The following is a 23,693-nucleotide window of genomic DNA, read 5'->3' on the forward strand; positions in this document are numbered from 1 at the left end:
TGGAAGCTTGATCCGAAAACGAGAGAGGAGAATTTTGCCGGTGTCAACCAATTTCCATTGCAATGATGCTATGCTGAAAAGCTAAAAATATATCAATCAAACCCCGTCATGATTAGAAGAAAAAAAGAAACAGGAAATTGCCAAATATTGTGAAACTCCGAAAAAATAAAAACATACAATATGATAATTATAATTTTAATTTCAAATTTAGTTTCTGTTGATTTTCTCTCTCAAATTGGGCTAATTTGTTTTTTTTTTTCAATTATCTCCTTGAGTCCTATGTATATTACACTATATATTCTAGCTGCAGCTGCATATGACGCGGATATTGGTATGTTAGTATGAATATTAAACTCAAAAAATCTGGTATTTAATTCATTCTGATCTGATATATTTCTGCTCAGATATGATAATTATAAAGTATGTTTTTTTTGGATAAAAAACCTGTACTAAATTAATCTAATTTTTCCCCGCATAATCGGATATTATATGCCGGAATCGCTGATATCCGCTTAAGCGTGGCCGACAGTATTACAGTCTTTTTTCAATTTATATATTTCTGTTTCAGTGATGAAACAGCGATTCAGTCCTCAAGTGTATGACGAATTCGTCACTAGAGGTAACACGGCTGTTTTACGCTGTCGCTTGCCAACATTTGCCAAGGAATATGTCCTCATAGATGCTTGGTTGAGAAGTGACGGTCACGTCTTAAAGGCTATCCAAGACGATCAAAGTAAAGGTAATCGCAGTTTAATTATTTTTCTATTGGAATTGACTTTTTAATTGACATAAAAGGACACAAAAGATGTTTTATTTTTTTGCAAAAGAAAATATATAGTTAATTATCGAAGAGTGTATGTAGCTGAATTCTATACATCAGATATATGCTACGTATATAATTATTTGAATATGTGTGTATATATGATATATACTATATATATATACATCTATATGTGCTTTCGTCAATTTACTCTACGTTGCAAAATATTTCTCTACAACGAAACTATCATGCAATAATTTTTTCGATGGCATGAAACTACTGCGCTTTGCAAATTAAGAAAATCGGCCACAAAAATGTTCAAATTAGTGATATTAAAATTCATCTCCGTGAAAATTTCAAAATTGGGTAAAGAAATCTAGGCGAAATACATATGACTATGCAATTGCAATTATTCATTATCAATTTAATTAGTAAATTTCTCATTTCCTAAGAGTTTTTGATTAATTTTCAGTTCATTTTCATATCTAAGCTCTTTACTGCTTCATGCAAGATATTGATATCTCTACATGAAAATTATTCATATCCTCGGGAGGGTTACGACTATCGATTTTTAGGGAATAAAATGGCCGTGCTGCAAACATTAGAATAGATCTTGAATATTTTTTGGATACACAGGCACATTCATTTATTATATATTTGATTTATAACTTTATTTAATTAGTACAATTTATAAGTTTATTACATAATTTACATATGTATTATAATTTATATATTTTATTTATCATTTAAAATAATATATACAGGGTGAGCGTGAGATGTTCGGTCAAACGGAAGGGGTGATAGACGAGCCTAAGTGTAACATGAAACACCCTACCAACCCTGTCCTATATAGGACCGTTTTCGAGTTATAATGAATAATCCATTATGGGAAAAAAATGCGTCAAGTCTGAAAAACCAGAATTTCTGAGGTTTCTGAAAGACCTGCCCTCAAACGAAACACATATTTGGAAAGAACAAAAAAAAAATCCTACTCTGTCTGGACTTACTGGCGATCTACAAGCGAAGAAATTTCAAAATCGAATTGCCTCTACAATTTTAATAACGAAGTCCGTAAACGCCCTTCTAGCTAAAACCGGTCAAATTTACCAAAATATTGTCCATCGCAAAACAACTTTTGAAACAGCCATATCGGTGTTCTGATTCAGGTGAAATTTTGTGTTTTGTTTGCAATGCATCACTGAAATCGGCTTTTGTCGAAAGAGGTATTCGATGAAATTACGGAATTAAAGGTTTCAGATTTTGGTGAAATTTGAACAGAAAAAATCCTATAACATGGCACTACCCCTATCAGAGAATATCTGAATTTAATGGGATATTACAAGCTTTCACAGAGATTGGCGAATTGGAAAATCGCCAATTGAAAAATACTTCGACAAACGCTGATTTCGGTTATGTATATATTGCAAACAAAAAGCTAAATTTCTCCTGAACCAAAACACCGATATGGTTTATTGTAGGCTCTTCCAAAAGCTGGTGCGATGGACTAGTTTTTGGTAAACTCCACCGATTGTAGCTAGAAAGGTATTTGCGGAGTTGGCGATTAAAATTTTGAAATTTCGTTTTTTTTTAACTTCAACAATCTTTCAACGATTGCAGCTCGCCAGCAGACCTAGGTATTTCAATGAAATTGGTGTTACCTTGCAGCATATTTTTTGCTCTTTCCAAATATGTGCTTGGTTTGCGTGTTGGTCTTACAGAAACATAACAAATTCGGGTTTATTCAGCCTTGATGCATTTTTCTTTTATAAGCGATTATCCACCACAACTCGAAACAGTTCGCGATAACGCAGGGTTGGTTTTATGTTTCACTGAGGCTCGTCTATCAGCCCCTTCCGTTTTGCAGAACAAGTCACGTTCTCTCTCATCCTGTATATCATTAATTTATTATATACAGCACATTTATTTACGTATTTATTTTAGCACATTTATTTACGTATTTATTTTAGCACATTTATTTAAATATTTATTTTTTATAGCACATTATTTATTGAGTTCATTTATTATACTACGTATAGACAGAGTCGGATAGTGTACATGGTACAAAAAAGTGCAGAATGGTTGACTACATTCAGCAACATGGCAATTGCCACATCGAGAGACTTTTGGTGAAAACTCATTCTCATTTATATAATATTTTTTTTCTGAAAACTATTATTTTGTTCACAATCATATTATATGGGATACTCACAATATTTCTTCGTTCAAATGGTTCATACGTGAATCTCCTACAAATCTACCATTTCCCATTAATATCAAGTATCCACTAAAACTATTTCGACTTTTATTATCGTTCTTTACTATTTCGCACTCTACTTCTTCTTTTAATAATTTGTATCTTTATAATGTAACTTCATTAAATGATAAGTAGTTTCTTTACCTTTTACGTTAAACAAATACAATGTTATGCTCAAACGCTGTCGATGAAATTCTACGCTTCCGCCAAGTACGCTTCACTCAATGTACAAAATTAATATTGAGGGCAAAAAATGGTCTCGTTCATCGAGAAAAGTATCCTCAAACTAATTCGATCAATGGATGTGTACCTAATGACGATCACACTTTTTTTTTCTTCTCTTCTTTCGGATGAAATAGGATTTATTGATTCCCTTACACACACACATACATGCGTGTGTTTATTTTCCGTATCCTCTTTCTTTCGCATGCTGATTTCCGTATTTTCGTGCCAGAGTCTCTATAGTTCTTTCTGAATAAAAATAAATAAATAAAAATGTACACGTCGTGGAGCGTAGAATACCTATCACAGGAAATAAAGAGGATGTCATTTATATCCGAAGGGCTATAAGACGACAGCTCACAGAAAATCCCTTCTCCATACAATATTTCATCAGAAATCATCTTTCTATTCATTGCCGAAGTCATATTTCTGAAAGAAGTGTTGACAACAAGCGAATAAAACGAACATTCCATTCCCTGTCGTGCCATTCAATTAAGCGTTCTTCTTCACACTTTGTGTTTTGTTTTGTTTTTTTGTTTTTATGGCTTTTATGGTCCTTTTTTTTATTGATTCCTGGATTAGCGAACTGTCTTCTCCATGAGATGGCATTAGCATTCACGCAAGAAAGATTTGCTAATTTTTATTTTTCGAAAAGGGGATACAACACCTACACACACATTGCATACGTCTACAAAATTTTCGTTTTAGGTAGGAAAAACCATTTCCGAAGTAGAAAAAACCACTCGAGACCTTTTTATGAATATTTATTGTTGTTAATGTGAATTTTTTTTTTTAAATTAGTATATCCTGCTTAAAAACAGCATAAAGCTAGTTACAAAAAACCCCCAGAAACTGCACAACTCACACACAGAAATATATATGTATACAAGATGCGTAGGAAAATCCCCTTGCCGCAAATTACTCGTAAAACGTTGAGCCTAGGCAAATATATCCTAGAACAGGAATTTCCAGCTTAAGGTTTCGCGCGGAACCTTGACAGTCATAAGGTTGTTCCGCCGAACATTGGATGATAAAGCTGTTCTATGTGACTCAAACAAATAATTGATTCATATAAAAAAAATAATAATGTCTCTACTGCCTTGTTAAAAGGGAAAAATCGAAGAAGGATTAAGCACCACCTCCAATAAAACATATTTGTCAATAAATCATTGTGACAGATCTTATCGTGGGAGCCCTTATACAATGAGATCCCCGCATGGCCTTCATAAGGGACGGGCGGTCTTCAGCCCGGAAGTCCGAGATGATTCTCTCTCTCATCATTTTTTTTTGTTTTTGTTTTTATTAAAATATTTCTTAGAAAATGTCAATGCAACACGGCATTAATAATTATTTTTAAGCAAAATTATCAGCTTATCTATTTTTCGGTCTCATTTGCGGAAACATCTATGCGTCTTACTGATGTTTACCGCACATAAACTCTTAAAATTGTGAAGTAAACTGGACAAACTAACTCTGATATTATTACTCAAAAAATATTTATCAGTATCATATCGCATTGACTTTTTCTATGTGCTGCATTAATCAAAAATCAGACATCTAAATTTCAATCAAAGAATCACAACTATTGTATTTTTTATTTGGTGGCAGCAGTACTTCCAGTTCAGTGATGTTTCTTACTCATATATTCAATATAATTACTCATTTCCCCATTTGCTGTATTTTACTGGCAAACCGTTTATTTTAGAAGCATACTTCCAATTAGAAGAAATATCTAAAAATGACGTGTATAACTCAGATACGTCATTTAAGTTGCAAGGGGTTGTATAGTTATCAAAACTGAAAAAAACTTATTTTTTTCAGTTTGAAAAAAAAACTGATACTGATCTGTAATACTGATCTGTATAATACGTCAATCTTATTTTTAATATTACTCAGAGAAATATCATCATTATTATCAAGTTTTGTGTGTCTGAGAAATAAAATGAATCTACCTAGAACTTGAACATGATTTCTATTTCAAAATGGATGGTTGTTTATTTCGAAAATAAATCAAAACTGCAAATTTTTGGAAAGTAATTTGTTTTATCTGACCTGAAACTATTTGCTGTCGCTGTACGATTCATTCCGTTTGTCAGTCGCGTGTTTGCCTTGAGAAAATCTCTAATCCTTGTCGACATGATTGAATTTCACTATCTTTTCGTTCTTATATTTGCTCTCATCAAAAAAAATATATATGTAGCAACATAATAATGATATAGTTAGATTGCTGAACAAATAAGACTTTACTTTACCCAATGGTCCCCAATGGGGATTTTCGCAATCCGTTCATCTCGTCTACAAGATTTTGATACTTATAGTAGCATAAAATGTTGTTGTTTCAAGGGATATTCGCATGATTCGAAAGGTTATTATATTTAATGGACTGGATCTTGCCATCATTTATAAACACTGAATCGAAAAAAAAATTAATAATTAATTCAATATAAACTTTACAGATATGCAGGGAAGGTGAACAGTCCTGGACCCATTTTGAAAATTCATAAAACATCAACCAATCAGCATAAAACGTTGCAGTTTACACTAAAATACCTATCGATAAAATAAATACAAAAATATTTTCAATTTCCACTCACAGACGAAATCACGGAAAAACTCGACGTAACACATAAAATACAACACAAATGTTGCATAATTAATGTTTATGAGGCGATTTCCGTTACATAAAACTACCACATTTCAATATGAGCACACGCTGTAGCTCGGGCAATACCTAAACTGGACGAAAGTTTGCTCATGTTGAAATGTGGTAGTTGTATTGACCGTAACCGTTGAACGCTATACAGATCACAGAGCTCAAAAGAGCCCTATTCTCCTTCATCTTGGAGTAACACAATATTACATTGGTATAAAATATGGCATAAAATATGCATAATATAATAATTACAAAATGATAATACAGTGAAATCTGTCTAAAACGGAATATTATTTCAGTTTATTGACGCTCCGTTGTGTGCAGGTTTCACTGTATTACAGAAAATATAGAATAACATTTGTTGCAGAAAATTGTCTTATACACCAGCTTGTCAAACATTTTATGTCTTCGCTCGTAAAACTGTCTTAAACATGTAACGACTAACGAAAAACTAGACAACACTTAAAATACAATACAACCACGGCATAATGTTTAAAATGATTTGTTACATAAACCTACCACATTTATATGCATAAGCACCTTTTCAGGCAGCCAGATCGATGCAAATCGTCCTAAATATTAATTATACACTGTTGTGTGTTGTATTTTACATGTGCCACGTCGGGTTTTTCGTGATTTCCTCTTTTAGTGGAAATTCGAACAATTTTTTTTAATATATCGATAAGTATTTTTGTGCAAACGTGTTTTTATGTCGAGTGGTTGTTTTTCTTGAATCTTCAAAATTTGTCCGTTCACCCTGTATATTTATGTTGAACTTCTAGTTGAATTGCATTGAAAAAGAAAACCAGAAGGATAAAAAATTGTGAAAATTATTGGATGTTAAAAAGAAATTAAATTCCAACGCGCACCATTGCAGTTTTGGAAACCTTTACCAATGTGAGTCGAACTGAAGAAAAAAAACCACCAAAGCAATTATTAATCGAATGTTATCGAATTACTTCTTCACACAAACAAGTCTCAAATGAGTGTTTTTTCCTTCAAAATCGAAATATGAGTAACAAAAAAAAAAAAAGTAGAAAATTGTTTAAAAATTCCAATTAGTTCTCTTCGACTTGAATTTCACGATTTAATCCCCTGAAAGTCAAATTTCCTAATTTTGTAATGATAGAGTTATTAAAAAACTTCTAGTTTTCTTTTTCTTACCCGGCGTATTGTTATTAGGAAAATAAAAGACTAAAAAAAAAGATATTTTAAATTAAAATTCACCGAAATGTTATTTATATAATAATTTATAAAGTGTATTCGGTACTTTTTCCTTATTTTGGAGGATTTCCCGATTATTTCCAGGAAGACTTTAATCTCTTTCAATATTTACCTATGTTTTCTTTCGAAAAAGTTTCCAAGTAATTACAAGCTTTTCCTATTGTTTCCGATCGAAAGCCGTGTGAACGTTGCTTAACATGCTCACGTTCAAACGAACATTGAACAAGTCCAGTTCAACGAATAAAAGCCGGCAAATAAAACAGGAAAATAAAGTGAAAACTTCTTTTAAGGACGTCGTTGAGGGTGAAGAGAGTTAAAAGGAGTCCGAGCGTGGAAAAGAAATTCCTGAGGGTCGATAAAGAAAAAGGGTCAAGTTTTGTTATCCGGTTGGGAATAGCCCAGCTTCTACGAACTACACACATGCTTACACAACTTCAAGTTTCCAAATGTTTTTAGATGCCCTGCTTACCTCCGACTAGGGTTGTTTGTCGCGCACATGCGCAAAAGAAGACTATTTCTTTATGTGGAAGTTTTTATACGACGAATACAGTTTTATCCTCTTAAATTCCAGCGCAAAAACTAAACTTCATTATGGGTATTTTCCGATACTGTACGAAAAGAATAAACTTCACATGGTTGGCTGCAAAATTGATATAAAGCGCAAACAGTATACACGGTGGTTCCATAATTCCCCTTGCCTCATTATACCAGTGATCCGTTGTCTTAGAGTCATACTCCCAATCAGAAAAAGTATCCAAATACCGTGTAAACCTCAGATAAAAGCCATTCCTGTTGCAAGGGGTTGTATAGTTATTAAAATAGAGAAATTTACTATTTTTGGGCACTTGTTACAAAGTCTATCCAATGACGAAAAAAAAAATCCGTGTTTCTAAGTGCAACATTCGCTGAGATATTTGAATTGAATTGCATAAACGACGGAAAAAGCGTTGTCCGTTAGTTTATGCTGCCCTTTCCCATCTTTTTGCCGTTTTTTTTTTAATTCAAATATCTTACATTACACTACTTACGCTCGCTGCAGTAAAGGCGAGCCCTACCACTGGGCCGCCTTACATTACACTAGGAAACATGGATTTGGTTGACTTCATTAGAAACTTGACATCATTTGTGGACAGTGGACAGTTCCATGTAAAAAGTAATTTTTTTTATTTCAATAACTATACACGACCCCTTGCAACATGAATGACTTATCGGAGGTTTACATGTTTTATGAAACTTTTTTCCAATTATAAATATGTCTCTACGACTATTGGTTCGCCAGTAAAATGCGGTAAGGGGAATTATGGAATCACCCTGCATACAGAAAAGAGGGCCACACTCCCCAAATAAAAAAAATTTGAAAAAAAAAAGGGTGAAAATAAAAAATATGTATATCAAATATATTTGACCAAATTCAGCAACCCAAAATAAAACTAAATTTCATGAAAAAACTAATGACTATGGGAAAGATGAATTACTCTCCCCATAAAATATCATGGTCATCTTCAATCTAAGAAGGATATTCTCGATTCATCCCAATATATCATATTGGTTGAAAGTATTTGGAGAATGTGTGACTGGCGATGTTATGGAGCTATTTTATATATATGATAAATATGTGACTGACGTTGCTAAAATTGTGCAAAAAAAGCTAAAATTGAGCTACATAGTCCCATTCTCTTTGAATAATAATTAGTAGAAGATATGAAATTTAAATTTCTTTACATCAGACCCCCCTAAAGCCTACTTCAAATTGATATCATATCATATGGTCCCTCCGGTGCTAGAAGCACTAATGTGCACTGCCCTTGGAAAAAAATAAAGTACATGGGCGAGGACGTTTTACTCTACCCATGTAGTTATTTTGCTAAAATGTTTGGTAACGTGTTTCAATAGGGACGCACATTCTCGTTTCACCCCAAACTTGAGATTTTGCTATCACATGTTTCGCAGTTGAATAGCAAAATAAGGTATCCAACCAGCTGGTAAAAATGTAAAAAGAGAAATCTGCACAGCTTCTGACATGCGGGGTACGATACGGTCTACTCCAGGGGGAATTGGGTATGTATAAATAAAACAGCCCAACGCTCTTTTATCGGTCAAATTAAGATTTGGATTTATTTTATCCTAACTTTTCCTTTTATTTCCCCTTCTGATCCTTCATTATGCAGATATCAACCAAAGAATATTTAAAAGCAAAAATCCGTTTCATTATTTAAAAATTTTACAATCTGAAACCATATGTAAAATAATCTTTTTTTTAATTAACGTATTATCATTCAATGTTCCAATCACATTACTTTATGGTTTGCCACTAGTGATTATCTTACCACTATTGCTCCCTTAATTTTATTACAAGAAAAAGGTATTAAAATTTTAATGGGAAATTACATCACTCCTTTGAATCACAAATGAACTTTTTCTACACCTAAATATCCTACCCTTAAGGCATTTGTATTTTTTTAGATCCATACTTATAATCGAGAAAAAACAGTTCGTTTTACCTTTGAATTCGTCACGAACATCCAATAGACATAATTTCATATACTCTCTGCCTTTAGTTCGTAAAAATATTCTCAAAAAACATTGCAGCTTCCTCATTCCTAAATTTTATAATAGCCTTCGAAATGATTTTATACAGCCATCCACATTTTCGATTTTCGAAAACATCCTAAACAATACTTATTTGAAATAGTAATTATTGAAAACTACTTTTGATTTCGTCCTCAAATTCAAACTCCCTTCTTTGCTATATATTGACTTCCTGCTTCAACTGGTCAATTTCTCATTTAAAATTCCCTTGCTGTCTACTCTGCTGTACTATTTCAAATCATATTTTATAAACTCGTGTTGATTTATAGATTTTTTTTATATTGTACCCTCCTGCCCGTTGCATTATAATATCGTATTTTATATATAACTTATGTATTATATGTGTTTGTGTATATTTTGATTTTTTTCATTTTATCATGATTTTTTTTTCTCTCCAAAATTACTAAACATTGTAATTATATTTTATATTGTCAATTGTTAGTGTTTATAAATTAACTTCAATGTAACAACCAGTATGGGACCTGGGTGTCTCCTTGGTGGTTTTTATTAATCAAATTCAATATTTTTATCAACCTTATATTAATTAATAAGTTGATTTGATTTGATTTGAAAGAATTCACGAAAAAATGTTCCTGTATATTTTCTAGACAAAACATTAGTATTAAAAACGGAAAAAAAAAACCCATTTTATTCTTCCTTGAAAAAGGTGATTTTAAAAAAGTGAATTTATGGCATAATTGATAAATTGATTGAATTTTTTGTTTTGTTAATCACGTTTGGAATCTCTCACACCTTCAGGGGGGAAAAACTCAAGTTCTTTCATGTAGATTTTTTTTTCCTAATAAATGAAACTGATATTCCCAGTTGGGAACATAGGTCGTTAAAGGGTTAATAAAATCACCATTATCCTTCACGGTGGGTACTTATTAATATAAATTCAAGTTCGGCAACGATTGTTCAATAATTGTTGATTCGTATTGATTTAAAGACAGAATTCTGTAGAAGTGTAAATTGAATTTTCTAATTTTATCAATTACTGTGCACACAAAACTCCGTGGAGCATGCCAATTTCATTTTGACATCATAAAAATTTTTTTTGAATGAATGTAATAAAATATAAATGATAATAAATAAATAATGAATATATAAATATGATGCTCATAAATATTGATGGAGTTCTATTCCTAGAAAATGTTAATAGGGAAAGGCTTCGTGAAAACAACTTATAGTATTTAGGATTCAAAAATGAGAAATATACATATTTAATGGAATCGTAGTGTAGAATTAATTTAATTATATGAAAAAGTATTGTTTTATGTATAAAATATTCACATATATTTCGAAATTAAACTATAAATATTCTAATATATTTACAAAAAAAAAAAATTGTAACCAATTATAAACAAGACGATTTACTCAGTGAACATTAAATTATGGAAAAATTGTTCACTTAAAAATTTCATGAATGAGTTAAAGGTCATAAGCATGAGAAAAAAAAATCACGAGCGCTTAAGTGCCCCCAGGAAATTATCAAAGATAAAACTAAATGAGTTCTCTTCTAGTACGGAAAAAAAACTACTCTGGACTTCCCAAGAAGATTTAATAAATAAATTAATTAATATTTAAATAAATTGCACACTGAGCGTGAATGATGAGTAAAAAAAGAAAATCTCTCAGCAACACTCTGTGCATAAATTAATATTTTAATCGAGTTCAACAATTCATACTAGTATTTAAAAAGAAAATATAAATTACTTCCAGGCATTAATGACACACGCACTACTCTATATCTCGGTAGAAAATTTGTTTGAGACATTAAAAAAAATATTCTTTGATACACAAACTTCTATAGAAACTCCATAAACCATGAATTTTTTAGTTGCATAGAAAAATTATTATTATTTACTATATAGGGTGATTCAAATGTTTTGTCGACGGGAATATTTTCGCACCCGTAGACTTTAGAAGTATAGTCGATTCTCCATTTCAGGGGTCTCATACCATTTGACATGGTGAAAAACTATGCTCTAATAAAATTGTCATTAAAAATACTATTTAACCATGGATTTATTTCCACATTTTTTACGCATGTTCTTGATCGTATGTACTCTACTATACTGGTATAAAGTTTAACATGTCTCAGATACTTAAGTTTTTGTGAATTTTTGAAAAATATTCCTTAAAAACAGTTAGCGCGCATGATAAAATAAAATGACATCAATGTAATTGAATAAAAATTGATTAAAAACAAAGGAAACGGTTCAATTCATGAAATAAAGCAAAAGGTTGAGATTTCATTTACTCAGTCCTATTTAAAATTAAATTTTAAATTTTAAATTCCAAGTTTTTTTTTAAATTATAATTACATTGATGTCATGGTATTTTATCATGCACGCAAGCTGTTTTTAATGCATTTTTTTGAAAATTCACAAAAAATTAAGTATCTGAGACATGTAAAACTTTATACCAGTACAGTATAGCACATACAATCAAGGACGTGTAAAATGTAGAAATAAATCGATGGTCATATAAATAGTATTTTTAATGATATTTTTATTAGAGCATAGTTTTTCACCATGTTAATAGGTATGAGACCCCTTAACGAACTTCGATTTAAGGAATTTTCTACAAAACCTTGACCATAAGCAACACTTACATGTTAATTAATCTTCATATTACGGAAGGTAATTTCTCTATATAACAAAATTCTTTACAACTATTAAGAACCACTGGTTCTTAAAAAAACCAACTATTTTTTATTATATATTTTTTTCACTATTTCTTTTGCTACTTTTCGCGACTTCTCATTCGTCGAACGTCTACCAAAATCAACAGTTGAGTCGCAGAGCAAGGGTGAATAGCCAGCTAATGTATTCATGAAAAGCGGGAAGAGAGAAAAGAAAACTCATTAAAATTGTCTTTTCAGGAAATATCTCATGTTATTATGAGAAAAAAAGCCTTTAAAATGCTGTAAAGTTTGCTGTCTAGCAATAACATACGTGACGGAACCTAAGGGCTGAGGCTATTTCACCTCCCCCACCCAAAAAAAAAACGTTTGTGAGGAGGCTGAGCCCCCACCCCCAAAATTAATGAATACGCAAAGCAACGTATTCCTTCCGATCATGTGTAGTCTTGAATCCCGATATATACAGGGTGTCCTGTAAGTGCTGATTGGGTCTTTAACTCATCAACCATTCCTCATAGGTTTGAATTTAAAAAGTGCTCAAAAGTGCGTTCATAAATCACCCTGGCCGGGATTATACTATAAAAGTTTGATAAAAGTTCGTTTAGAAAACTTCAAAAATGCAACTAATAGGCGAATTAGTTGAGTTTTATCCGAATGATAGATGTGCTTACATTTTTCATGTTTTATAAAAGAAATTGTATCAAACTTTTAAAGTATAGTAACGGTTTTGATGAATTCATCAAATGGCCCCCAGGTGGACGCTGGAGAGACACCTAATGTTTCTATTTCAGCGCCTTACGCCACAGTGCATGAATTAAGGAAGGTGAGGTCGAGTCTCCAGTGGTGTAGATGGTAACAGGATTGCCCAGTTTGCAAGAGGGCCTGAGTTCGAGTCCCGGCGGAGACAAGATGACTTCTCTTTTCGAGTTCACCTTGGCGTTAGAACCAGAAAATATCAGTTTCCTCGATGTATTGTGCTGAAAAAGCTGTCTATCTCTCTCAATTGGAATCACCCGTAATAACAAATATTTTTTTTAATATTGTCTTTAAAAAAATGCATAAAATTAGTAATGAATTCACACACAATTGATAAAATTCATTTGAACTCAATTTCGTGTCGATGAAACTCTATGTGCTAAACAGGTAATATTTTTTTTTTTTTTTTTTTTTTTTCATTTATCTTCACTGCATTAGAATAGAGCATACGGGAAATATATTGAAGTAAAAAATGAACCCGAAATTTTTTTTGGTTTTTTTTTTTTTCCTTTTTACATCCGAATATTCTAATATCAAAAAAGACGGGTCTTGAATCGCAAAACGCACTTCCCGAGAAACATGTCTCGGCGGAGATCTTGAAGACTTGCTTGGTTTGTAATGCACGGAACAAGCTCTCTATTCTTCAATCTCTTTTAGAGTCCCGAGTTGCGCTTTCCGTGAAAGATACAATATTCTCGGATAACGCAGATTCAAGTCTAAGGCGTTTTCTCTTATCTGCTCAAAACCTTGGAAAATTTGGTTTCTTATAGTTGTGCATAGTTACTTCAAGTGCAAATACTCGTACCGGGGATTTTTTACCGAGGTTTTGGAGTCTATTTTACCAATGCCTGTGTAGATATATTGATATCTTTTTTAAACATACATTTCCTAGAATTTTCGGTCTGAAAGTTTTGTAAATTACAATTTTATAAAAATTCCAAGCAATTAAATATAAATAGTTTGTTCATGTTTTATTTTATAAAATGTCTTGATAAGCAACTATTATGTACAAATTTACTGTCATTGAATTCCCTTTACTCACCGCATACATCCCCAATGTGTCGTCATACAGGCTATTCGCTACTGTTTTAATTCTAAAAGGATGAGCTGCGTCGAATTTGTAGCTTGTGAATGTTAAAAGTCCGTGTATGCGAGCGTATTATGCTTTTCATATGAACCCTTATCAACCTTCAGATTTGGAAGGATTAAACTGTCAAAAAAAATTGAATGATTATTTTTCTGAGCATAATAGATAGCATAGTAGATTACTAGGGGGCATCTTTAGAACGGTCTCTCGAGAGTGGTGCCACCCCTCTGTAAAAGTTTATTTTTATTCAATAAATGATTGTGTCTGCTGTCTGAATATGGTATCATTTGAACCAGTGAACGGCGTCAACATCTCCTTGAGCTGGCAAAGTTTAATTTAGTGTTATCATATAACATTATTCATAATATGTTTAACACTTCTTATACCGGTGATTTAATATTAATTTACTTATTTAAACAATATTGTTGGCCTAGAGGCCTATACAAGAGGATGCGGTTGATTTACACATGGATATTTAGTCATCTTTAACAAGAAATCAGAGTTCGTAGGGGGGGGGGGATATCAACAATAGTAAGGGGGAGTGTTCCATTCAACTATGGTAATAGGAAAGCAACTATGTTCAAAGTAGTCGGCAGAGGCAAAAATAGGTTTTAATTTTTTTTGGGTGGTAAAGTTCATTGGAGACATAGGAAGGCTTAGTCAGAACACCTTACCTATACGTATCGAAATTTAGATGGTCATGAGTAGAGCCCGGATTATATGCACTAAAAAAGTGGCAAAATATGCTCTAAAAATATGCAAATATGCACTTAAAAATGTAAAAATATGCACTTAAAAATGTAAAAATATGCACTTAAAAATGTAAAAATATGCACTTAAAAATGCAAAAATAAGCACTTGAAATACAAAATGTGCACTGAAAATTCCAAAATATGCATTAAACACCCCAGAATATGCATTAGAAATCTTGAAAAAGTCAAAAATTCCGAAATATGTATAAAAAAAGGGAAAATATGCATTAAAAAATACACCATGCAAAAAAAGCGAATATGTTTTTAAAATACATGTTTTCTATTAGTGCATATGTATTTCATTTTTAACAAAAAATATCCCCTCATATATATGTATACAGCATATGCAAATAACTTCTACATATTTTTTATTCAGGCATTTTTTTAGTTTTCAGTTTGTTGTAGCTGCTCAATAACGAAAATAGCAGTAATAAAAGAATTTCGACACTATTTCTAAAAACAAAATTAACATTTTGACACATCTTTAGAAATAGCCTTACAATAAAACAGTTAGTAATCGTAAAATACTTTATAAATATGTATTAATTCACTAAATTTCACATACCGGGAAAAAAATCGATGTTATGAAAATATTATGAACAATATTTATTTGGAAAATTATAAAAAAAAAAGTGAGTTTAAGTAAACCTTCAAAAATATGCACTTATACTGGAAATTCTTTGATTTTATGCATTTATATGCATTAATACTAAAAAAGGCCAAAATATGCAAATGCATATGCACATATGCATTTGCATATAATCCGAGCTCTAGTCATGAGTAAACTTATAAATCATGGTTAATCGAGAGGTATAAGTTGTGTTAAAATTCAATTCATCCAAGTTCTGTAACAAAGCTTTCCCCGAGCCTCAGACCTACACAAGTATTTACCAACTGACCCCATATAATTATTCAGGAATACCAGTGATGAAGAAGCTATGAGTACAATCCTATTTTAAGCATTTTGATCTTAATCGTATACCAAAATCTTTGACTTGAGGCAACATTTCGTCACTTAAATAGCATTGAAGGTTCAGATTAATAATTATTATTTCAAAATTTTCGAAAGCTACGCAAGACAAATTGTAAGAAACAAGATTCCTTGGAATCACAACAAATAGAAAGTACGATATCAAATGTTTCATTCACTAAGGAAACATTTCTTATAATTTTTATGTTTTAAGACCTTCAGATTTATTTTAACTTCAAATTTTAAAATGCAATGTTTGATCAGATATTTTTATGACAAAGGAAAATGATCAAAGTAGCACATTCCAGCAAGTTTAAGCAACATTGTTTTTTCCTCCGCAAACATGATTCACAAGTGAAAATTCATCCAAAGTGAGCAAATTAAATTTCTATTCGCACACAGGAAACATCATTTTACAATTTACAGTATAGAATGACAATAACACTAAAATTCATATGATGATTACCAGTCAGTTTTGTCGATTCTAAATCACATTTTTGATATTTTCTATCTATATTACATAAGTGCATGATTATAAGGAAAGAAATATCAAATGATACATATAGAAATAATAATAATAAGCACTGTCATAAGTTACGCTTTAATATTCAATATACAAGTGATATAAATACACTGTTCGATCGATTTTCAATTTCAGAGAAGATTTCGAAATTTCAGTGAGATCATTAATCCAGGAAATTTCACGGGAACTCATCCATATGGTTTGAATCTCACATTTTTGAATAATCGAGTGGAAGTTCCGGTTAAGAAAAGAAATCTAGTTCCATATTTTAAATATTTATAATATATGTGTGTAAGTCGAATATTTGAAGTGAATAATTTTACATGTTTGATATCGTTGAAAAACACACAACCTCTGTGTACTTTTAATATATATCCAATCCTGTTATTAATGTACTAGAATTTTGAAGCATATCAATTATGCACATAGAATTTTTCCGCCGAATCACCAAAGAAGTACTCGAAGCAAAGAGGAATTAGTTACACATCCTCGAATTTAATCATTAGAACTCTATCGCTACCTGTATTAAAGTAACAAACACAAAATTCAATTTCAGCGCATCACTCCAATTAAGGTGTGTTTTCAATGCATTACGAAATTCGAAACCTTCTGTCCAATTAAACCCTGTATATATTTGGCCTTTTGCTGTTAAAAAGAAAGTCATAAAAAAAAGCTAATGTCGCAGAACGTTCTGGAATACGTTTAAAAACTCCCTAACAAATAAAACGAGGATTTTCCCAAATAGCTTCTGAGTAAGCCATCAGTATAAGAGCAAAGAAAACAAAGACATTTCACACAAGTTTTTTTTTACTTTTTATCTCTTGTATTTTTCCTGCTCGCAGTGGACCGCACTATGTACAGTAACTACATGGCAAGAAATTGGAAAAACAGAGAGAGAGTGGAAAAAAAATGCTAAAGAAAAGCTTGAGAGTTGGATTTCACTCGAGAAAATGTGGGGTTCTGTTTATTGTTCAAATAATACTTTCGTAGAGAGAACATAAAAACGGCGAGGAGAGGTTACACTAGAATTCTAACTCTTTTATGAGATCATATATTTTATAAGCCATTCTCTCTACTCCCTATGCGTATCGTATAGTTTATTATGTTTGTTTCCTGCTTTTAAAGCACCACTAACATAAGAAGAAGAACCCAGAGAGAAAGAGACACAAAGAGAAGAGTTAACCCAGTTTTGCTTAAGATCTAATCTCTTTTTGCTTCTTTTTTGATTATTTTTTTCTCACAGCATATATTCATTCTGATCTGTTGATATAAGTGAAATTTCTACGGAGCCAATCCTGCAACTTGCCAACTCGTGAAGAAGAAGAAAAAAAAAGGGGGATTTAATAAAACTGAATTAAAATGATAAAAAAAGAATCTAGCAATATTTTTATTTCGCAATTTTATATCCACATTTCCATTTAAGTACGTAAAAAAATATATTTATGTGGAGATAGTTCCGAAATTCACCGAATTTCATGAATAAAATGACTACGGAACACCGTTTATTGAAAAAAAAAACTGTTGTTACCGAATGAAATTTGATTTTTTTTTCGCGTTTATTTTTCTTATTTCATTGATTGATTTGAATTTTTTCAATAAAACAGTAGAACTTTTTTGTTGCTCGCAATAAATTGATTTCATTTCTTTTGAAGAGTCTCATCTTTTGTAGAGGTTTTTTTTCACAAGCATTCGATTTCTCTAGTTTTATGTTGTTGTTTAATATTATCTAAAATTATTTGTCTTCTTCAACTACATCATTAAGTCACCATACGATTAAATCACTTTTGATATTGATGATTAAGATAGAACATTTTTGTTATGGTTTCCAGTAATTTAAAGCACTTTTTAGTAATTTTGGGGCGCTTTTTATGATGTTTAGTAATTTTGGGACACTTTTATATGACTCTCAGTAACTTTGAAGCATTTTCATGATTTTTCAGTAATTTTTAAACATTTCGTAACTTTTCAGCAACTTTGAAACATTTCATGATTTTTCAGTAATTTTTAAACATTTCATGATTTTTCAGTAATTTTTAAACATTTCATGATTTTTCAGTAATTTTTAAACATTTCATGATTTTTCAGTAATTTTTAAACATTTCATGATTTTTCAGTAATTTTTAAACATTTCATGATTTTTCAGTAATTTTTAAACATTTCATGATTTTTCAGAATTTAAGGTATATTTTCATATCTCTGACCACTATTTTGCATATTTGAGCAGAACAATGAGGATGATTTTTTGCCACTTCAAGCTCACTCTTCACTAGCTCACTAGCTTCATTTCTCACATTGGCAATTTTTGATCACATTATCAAAAATTGGAAATTTTAGACCACATTATCAAAAATTGGCAATTTTACTTATGTTTGGCATCATTTTTGGCAATGATTGGAAATATTTCGTCGATATTAGCAATAATTGGTATTTTTAATTGTGTGCCTTGGGCATCATCTTGGACATCTTGGGGATTTCCAATAATTTCCTCAAGAAAGTATGGTCAACCTATTTATAAACGCACATCTTTTCGGTTTTTACTGCATATTTTAAGTTTTTTTTAGTGCCTAAATACATTTTTATGGAGCATATTGGGAGTATATATATATATATGGAGTACCGTTTTTTAGTTCATAAAAATCCTAGCCCTGGTGATGGGCATATTCGAAGGCTTTGAGGAATGACAAAGGACCTGAAAACATTCTGCCATTGGAGGGAAAAAAGGATGCGAAATAATCAAAAAACACTTTCACTTATAAGAAGAATCAGAGAAAAAAGATATATAAGAAAGGGATATATAAGAAAGAGAGTGAGAGAACAAAAAATATGATCCCATCATTTTATGCTTCGGAAATCGAAAAGATATTAGATGGGATTAAGGAAAACAAACGCTGTGAAACTATGGGAAAAAAATACTTGAGTTCAATGAAAAAACGGGAAAAAGAAAGATTATCAAACCTGTTTTTTTCTTTAAAACTCGGATTATGTCTGTCACATCACTTTATGACATCTTTGTTTTTGATATTATTGAGGAATTACGGGAACTATTTTGATCGATCATAAATCTTTAAAGTCCAGAGAAAGTCTGTCTTTTCTCAAATCAGATCACTGTCCCATCAAAGGATATTTCATGTACAACTGTAAAGTTTAAAAGCCGGAACGCGTTTTTTCTGCTGTTAACTCGAAAAATAATGGTATACAAAATCATGCACGTGTGATTCGGGCATATGCCGATATCTACATGTTTCAGCCTGCATTAGGGATATAATAAATATGTAAACTTTCAAAGTACTATATTCTCTAAGACTATTTGTGCAAACAACTATTCTATTTTTACAAGATTCATTGAGATACTGGTTATTTGTGGAGATGAAAATTACAAGGGAGAAAATTTATCTCTGCCCCCATGGGGACTCGAACCCCGGTCTCTCGCATGCCGGACGAGTGCTCTACCATCTAAGCTATGGAAACAGATGGAAAATTTCATTTCAACCTTGGAGCGTATATATATATATGTTGAACGGCTCCTTATATGCACAGCGGCAGCGATCAACTAATAGTTCGTGAATGACATAAGCCACCATTTGGCCACATGCATATGGAAATGTCCTCTCCACTTGTTAATACAAGATTCATTGAAAGACAGATGGCAGCACGAACGCGAAAAAGCGCAAATCGACAACATAAATACGTTAGTGCCACACACACCGGCATGTGCAAGTTCATTAGAAAATTCGTATATGAATGTGTACGAGGTGCATGTATGGCTAAGTAGTAGTAATAGGCCCCAAATCCATTTTTTTTAATCGTTAACGTGTTATACATGGCTACGAGTCGATCCCTTACTACGTTTTCTCGCTTAGCACGACTTATGGTCTCACCTCTAATTCACGTTAAGATTTCCCGCTTAAAACGTTTTTTCATGACAGTTTTTTGAAAAACTTTATAAACGGGATCGACTCTATCAGCTGTATTTGATTAGCTTCATGCGACGAGAGGAGAAAAAGAGAGAACTTTGTGACATCGACCGGGACAAATCACAACGAAATTAACCAATTCGCGGACTGATCGATTTCGGGCTTTGTCAATGCAACAAAGTATACTTACTGTAGGTATTTTACACCATAGGAAATTGAGTCTAAATACATATACTGCAGTAGTTTAGATTTTTTATTGAAGAGTAGATTATATTTGAATGAAATTCTGAAAGAATTCGAAATTCATTTCATTTATATATGAATACATACTTCTTTTTTTAAATTACTCACTTTACCTCTACACACATGTGTTCTTGCTTCACCGATTCAATCTCGAAACTTTTGCCAGATAGCGATAGATACCAGAAAATAAACCAAAAGTAACAAAGAAAAATTTATATTCCAAAAATATTCTCAGCTGTTAGCCTGGGTTTGAGCTTTATAAAACAAAATTCGAGTACTAAAAATAGAAATTTATCTTTTTTGTGGTATTTGGTACGTACCGTTAGTTTTTTTTTTCTTCCTGTTTTTGCTTTTCATTCAATTGTGCCTCGCGGTTGAAAGTCGACAGAAAAGCAACAACGATTCAAGTGAAAGGTCTACATTCGACCTTAAAAATAAGTTTCGCTTTTTCTTCCGATTTCCAATGGTGAATGCTTTGAAGAAAAGAATTTCAAGAAATATTTTCACTTTGACAACTGTTCAAAAGAGAGAAAGGGAGTGCGACAGAAACTGAACAGCGTGGATTTCCCTCAGGGTTTTTTGCGTCCCTTTTCTTTCCGCCTTTAGTAGCTGCACAGGGCACTCAGTGTCTTCTCTTTTCTCTTGCAACTGATACTTTCTTTTCTTTTGTGGTAAACAAAGACAGAAACTTTGCATTCGTTTCAAAACTTAGTTTCCAAAGACTAGAATGGAAAAAAAGACTGGAACGAACACATAAAAAAGAGAAAGAAGTGAATAAAATATTTGAAAAACACGTCCAGGAAAATTTCTTTCAGAAAATATCGAATATACGGAGGATGCAGAAAAACGTTCTCCTAATTTTTTTTAGAAAATTGAAAACCTTTACCAGGTCTAAAACGATGCTTTTCCCACTTTCTTTGCTGTTTGTCTATCTCTGATTTTGTTCTGGGTGATTTACCTCTATCAGTAACTCAATCTGTCAAATATCTTGTGAAAATACAGATAACGGATCGAATTTTACTCTGTAGCATTTGCTTCTGCAAGAATGGTCAGAAAAATGGTTTGAAATTGAAAGTTATTTATGGATGTTATATAATTATACATACCTATTCATTCTGTCGAACTTGGTCAATTAGTGCAAAATCACTGGCGAAAAGTTTGAATTATCCAATTAATCTATCCTGGATCATTAAAATAACTACTACAAATTGTGACCTAATCATCGGCATTCACATAAGATAATAATTATCACAGTTATTAAAATTCCAATATCGATTACGTTCTGTTTCATAATTATAATTATAAATCTTTATTATAATTTATAATTATAATAATTAATCTTACGAAAATTCACCAACGTAAAAAGCCAATAAAGGAAATTACGAAAACTCTTTTTCGTAATTTCCTTTATTTGCCTTTTTCGTTGATGATATGTTCCGAGTATTATTAGGCAAAGTTTATCTATTCTTCCATAATTAATCTTAGTTGTTAAATTATTCCACTTTTTGGAATCATCATCACTACAGAATTTCTGGACCATGTTCAAAGCCTGATTTATGGAAACAGTTCATGATCATTTCTTATAAGACTGTTCCCCAAATTCTGCTTTCTATGAATCAGGCATCTTCAACCCGTTGCTCGCGAGCACCACGGTTCTCCCTGAACCACCCAGAATGCTCGATGCTCTGTCCGATTTTGTGCTCGCGAGCACTTTATCAGCAATTCCAATTAAACACCTGGTGCATTGAAAGGTTGTAATCATCCTGATTTCATGCATTCGTATATCAAACTTGTTTTAAGGGCGCTCTTCTTTTGATGATGACTGCAGTGTAGTGCTCGTGACTAAAAAAATTGTGAAGACTTCTGCTCTACATCATGGTTGTACAGCTCTTTCAGTCAGCTTGCCAGATATACAAGACAACTACCTCTCACGCGTCCCAAGCTCATGTATTTATCGAGTTAAGCGCATTGATGTAATTATTAGGAACACTTTTCGTGGACAGGATGGTACACCATTGCACATGCGTTCGGTCGATTTTCAGAAGGCATTGCTGACACCCTTGATGAAATTTTTAACCATTTTGAATATTTGTTTTGCTTAATGTTTCACAAATGTTTTAAGACAGAGTACCACGACAGCCAGACAATGTTTTGTATACTCGGAATATGGTGGAGATCGATCAAGATTGTATCCAGAACTTACACAAGAAAAAAAGGCTGATACACTGACGGAAAATCAATATTACATGCAATATTTAGAGAGATTGATCAAGAAAATATTTGTTTTTTATTTATACAGGAAGGTCATATGCCGTTCTTCGCTCTGGAGAACTCCTCATACACGACGTTCAAGAGAAAGACTCACTCTGGACTTATAGATGCCAAACAAGACATCGGCTGACAGGAGAGCTGGTTTCAAGCGAAACACAAGCCAAGCTAATGGTTACAGGTGATTATAAATGTTTAGCATTATTGTATGTATATACATAAATATTACATATCTAAAATTAGAATCATACCTCACAACGAACGGTTGATGAGATAACCGCATTAGGACTTACAGGACACCCTGTATTTTGCAACGCATTATTTTCTTTTCTTCACTATTTTTCGTTCATTTTTATAATAATCATCTATAGCATTATAATAATACAAATATTCAATAGGAACTTATTTTGGAAAGGGTAACAGCATCCCGTTATTTAAATTATTTATTCTTGAAAAATATTCGACATTTTTTTCACAACTCATTTCTGTCATTCCATGTCAGTTCATTTAGAACCAATGTATGAAATTTCTAGAAGAAGCAAAAAAAAAAAAATGATGGAGCGGAAAAAGGGAATCCTATTTAGATAATGAAACCAAAACGTAATAGTGTTATCATATATTTTTTGCCTGTATATTTCAATGTATGCGTTCGCTCTTCCAAAAAAAAAAAATAATAATAATAGAACTAATAACCCGGAAAGACTTCTGCAGGACATACACATTTGCATATTAAATTTCGGAGAAAAAAAATTCTGATAAGATTGTGTGCCGCAAAATCAGTGACATTCATATTTTCCCCTCTTTTAAAAAATTCTCCAAATAAAATAAAGC

At 32.0% G+C, this 23,693-nt stretch overlaps 1 protein-coding gene across 1 annotated transcript in view; it reads left to right on the plus strand.

Moving 5' to 3' along the window:
* The window catches only part of LOC149082964 (cell adhesion molecule Dscam1-like), a 148,451-nt gene that overhangs the window by 55,465 nt on the left and 69,293 nt on the right, over nucleotides 1-23,693 (plus strand). The window contains exons 3-4 of the mRNA XM_089236011.1: nucleotides 569-739; nucleotides 22,894-23,043. Of these exons, the coding sequence (XP_089092137.1) occupies nucleotides 569-739; nucleotides 22,894-23,043 (321 nt within the window). The remainder of the gene's footprint in view (nucleotides 1-568; nucleotides 740-22,893; nucleotides 23,044-23,693) is intronic.

The sequence above is a fragment of the Pholcus phalangioides genome, unplaced genomic scaffold, assembly GCF_987345545.1.
Source record: "Pholcus phalangioides strain wild (caught in Gottingen) unplaced genomic scaffold, Ppha-v1.0 ptg000009l_1, whole genome shotgun sequence".
Classification (NCBI taxonomy): domain Eukaryota; kingdom Metazoa; phylum Arthropoda; class Arachnida; order Araneae; family Pholcidae; genus Pholcus; species Pholcus phalangioides.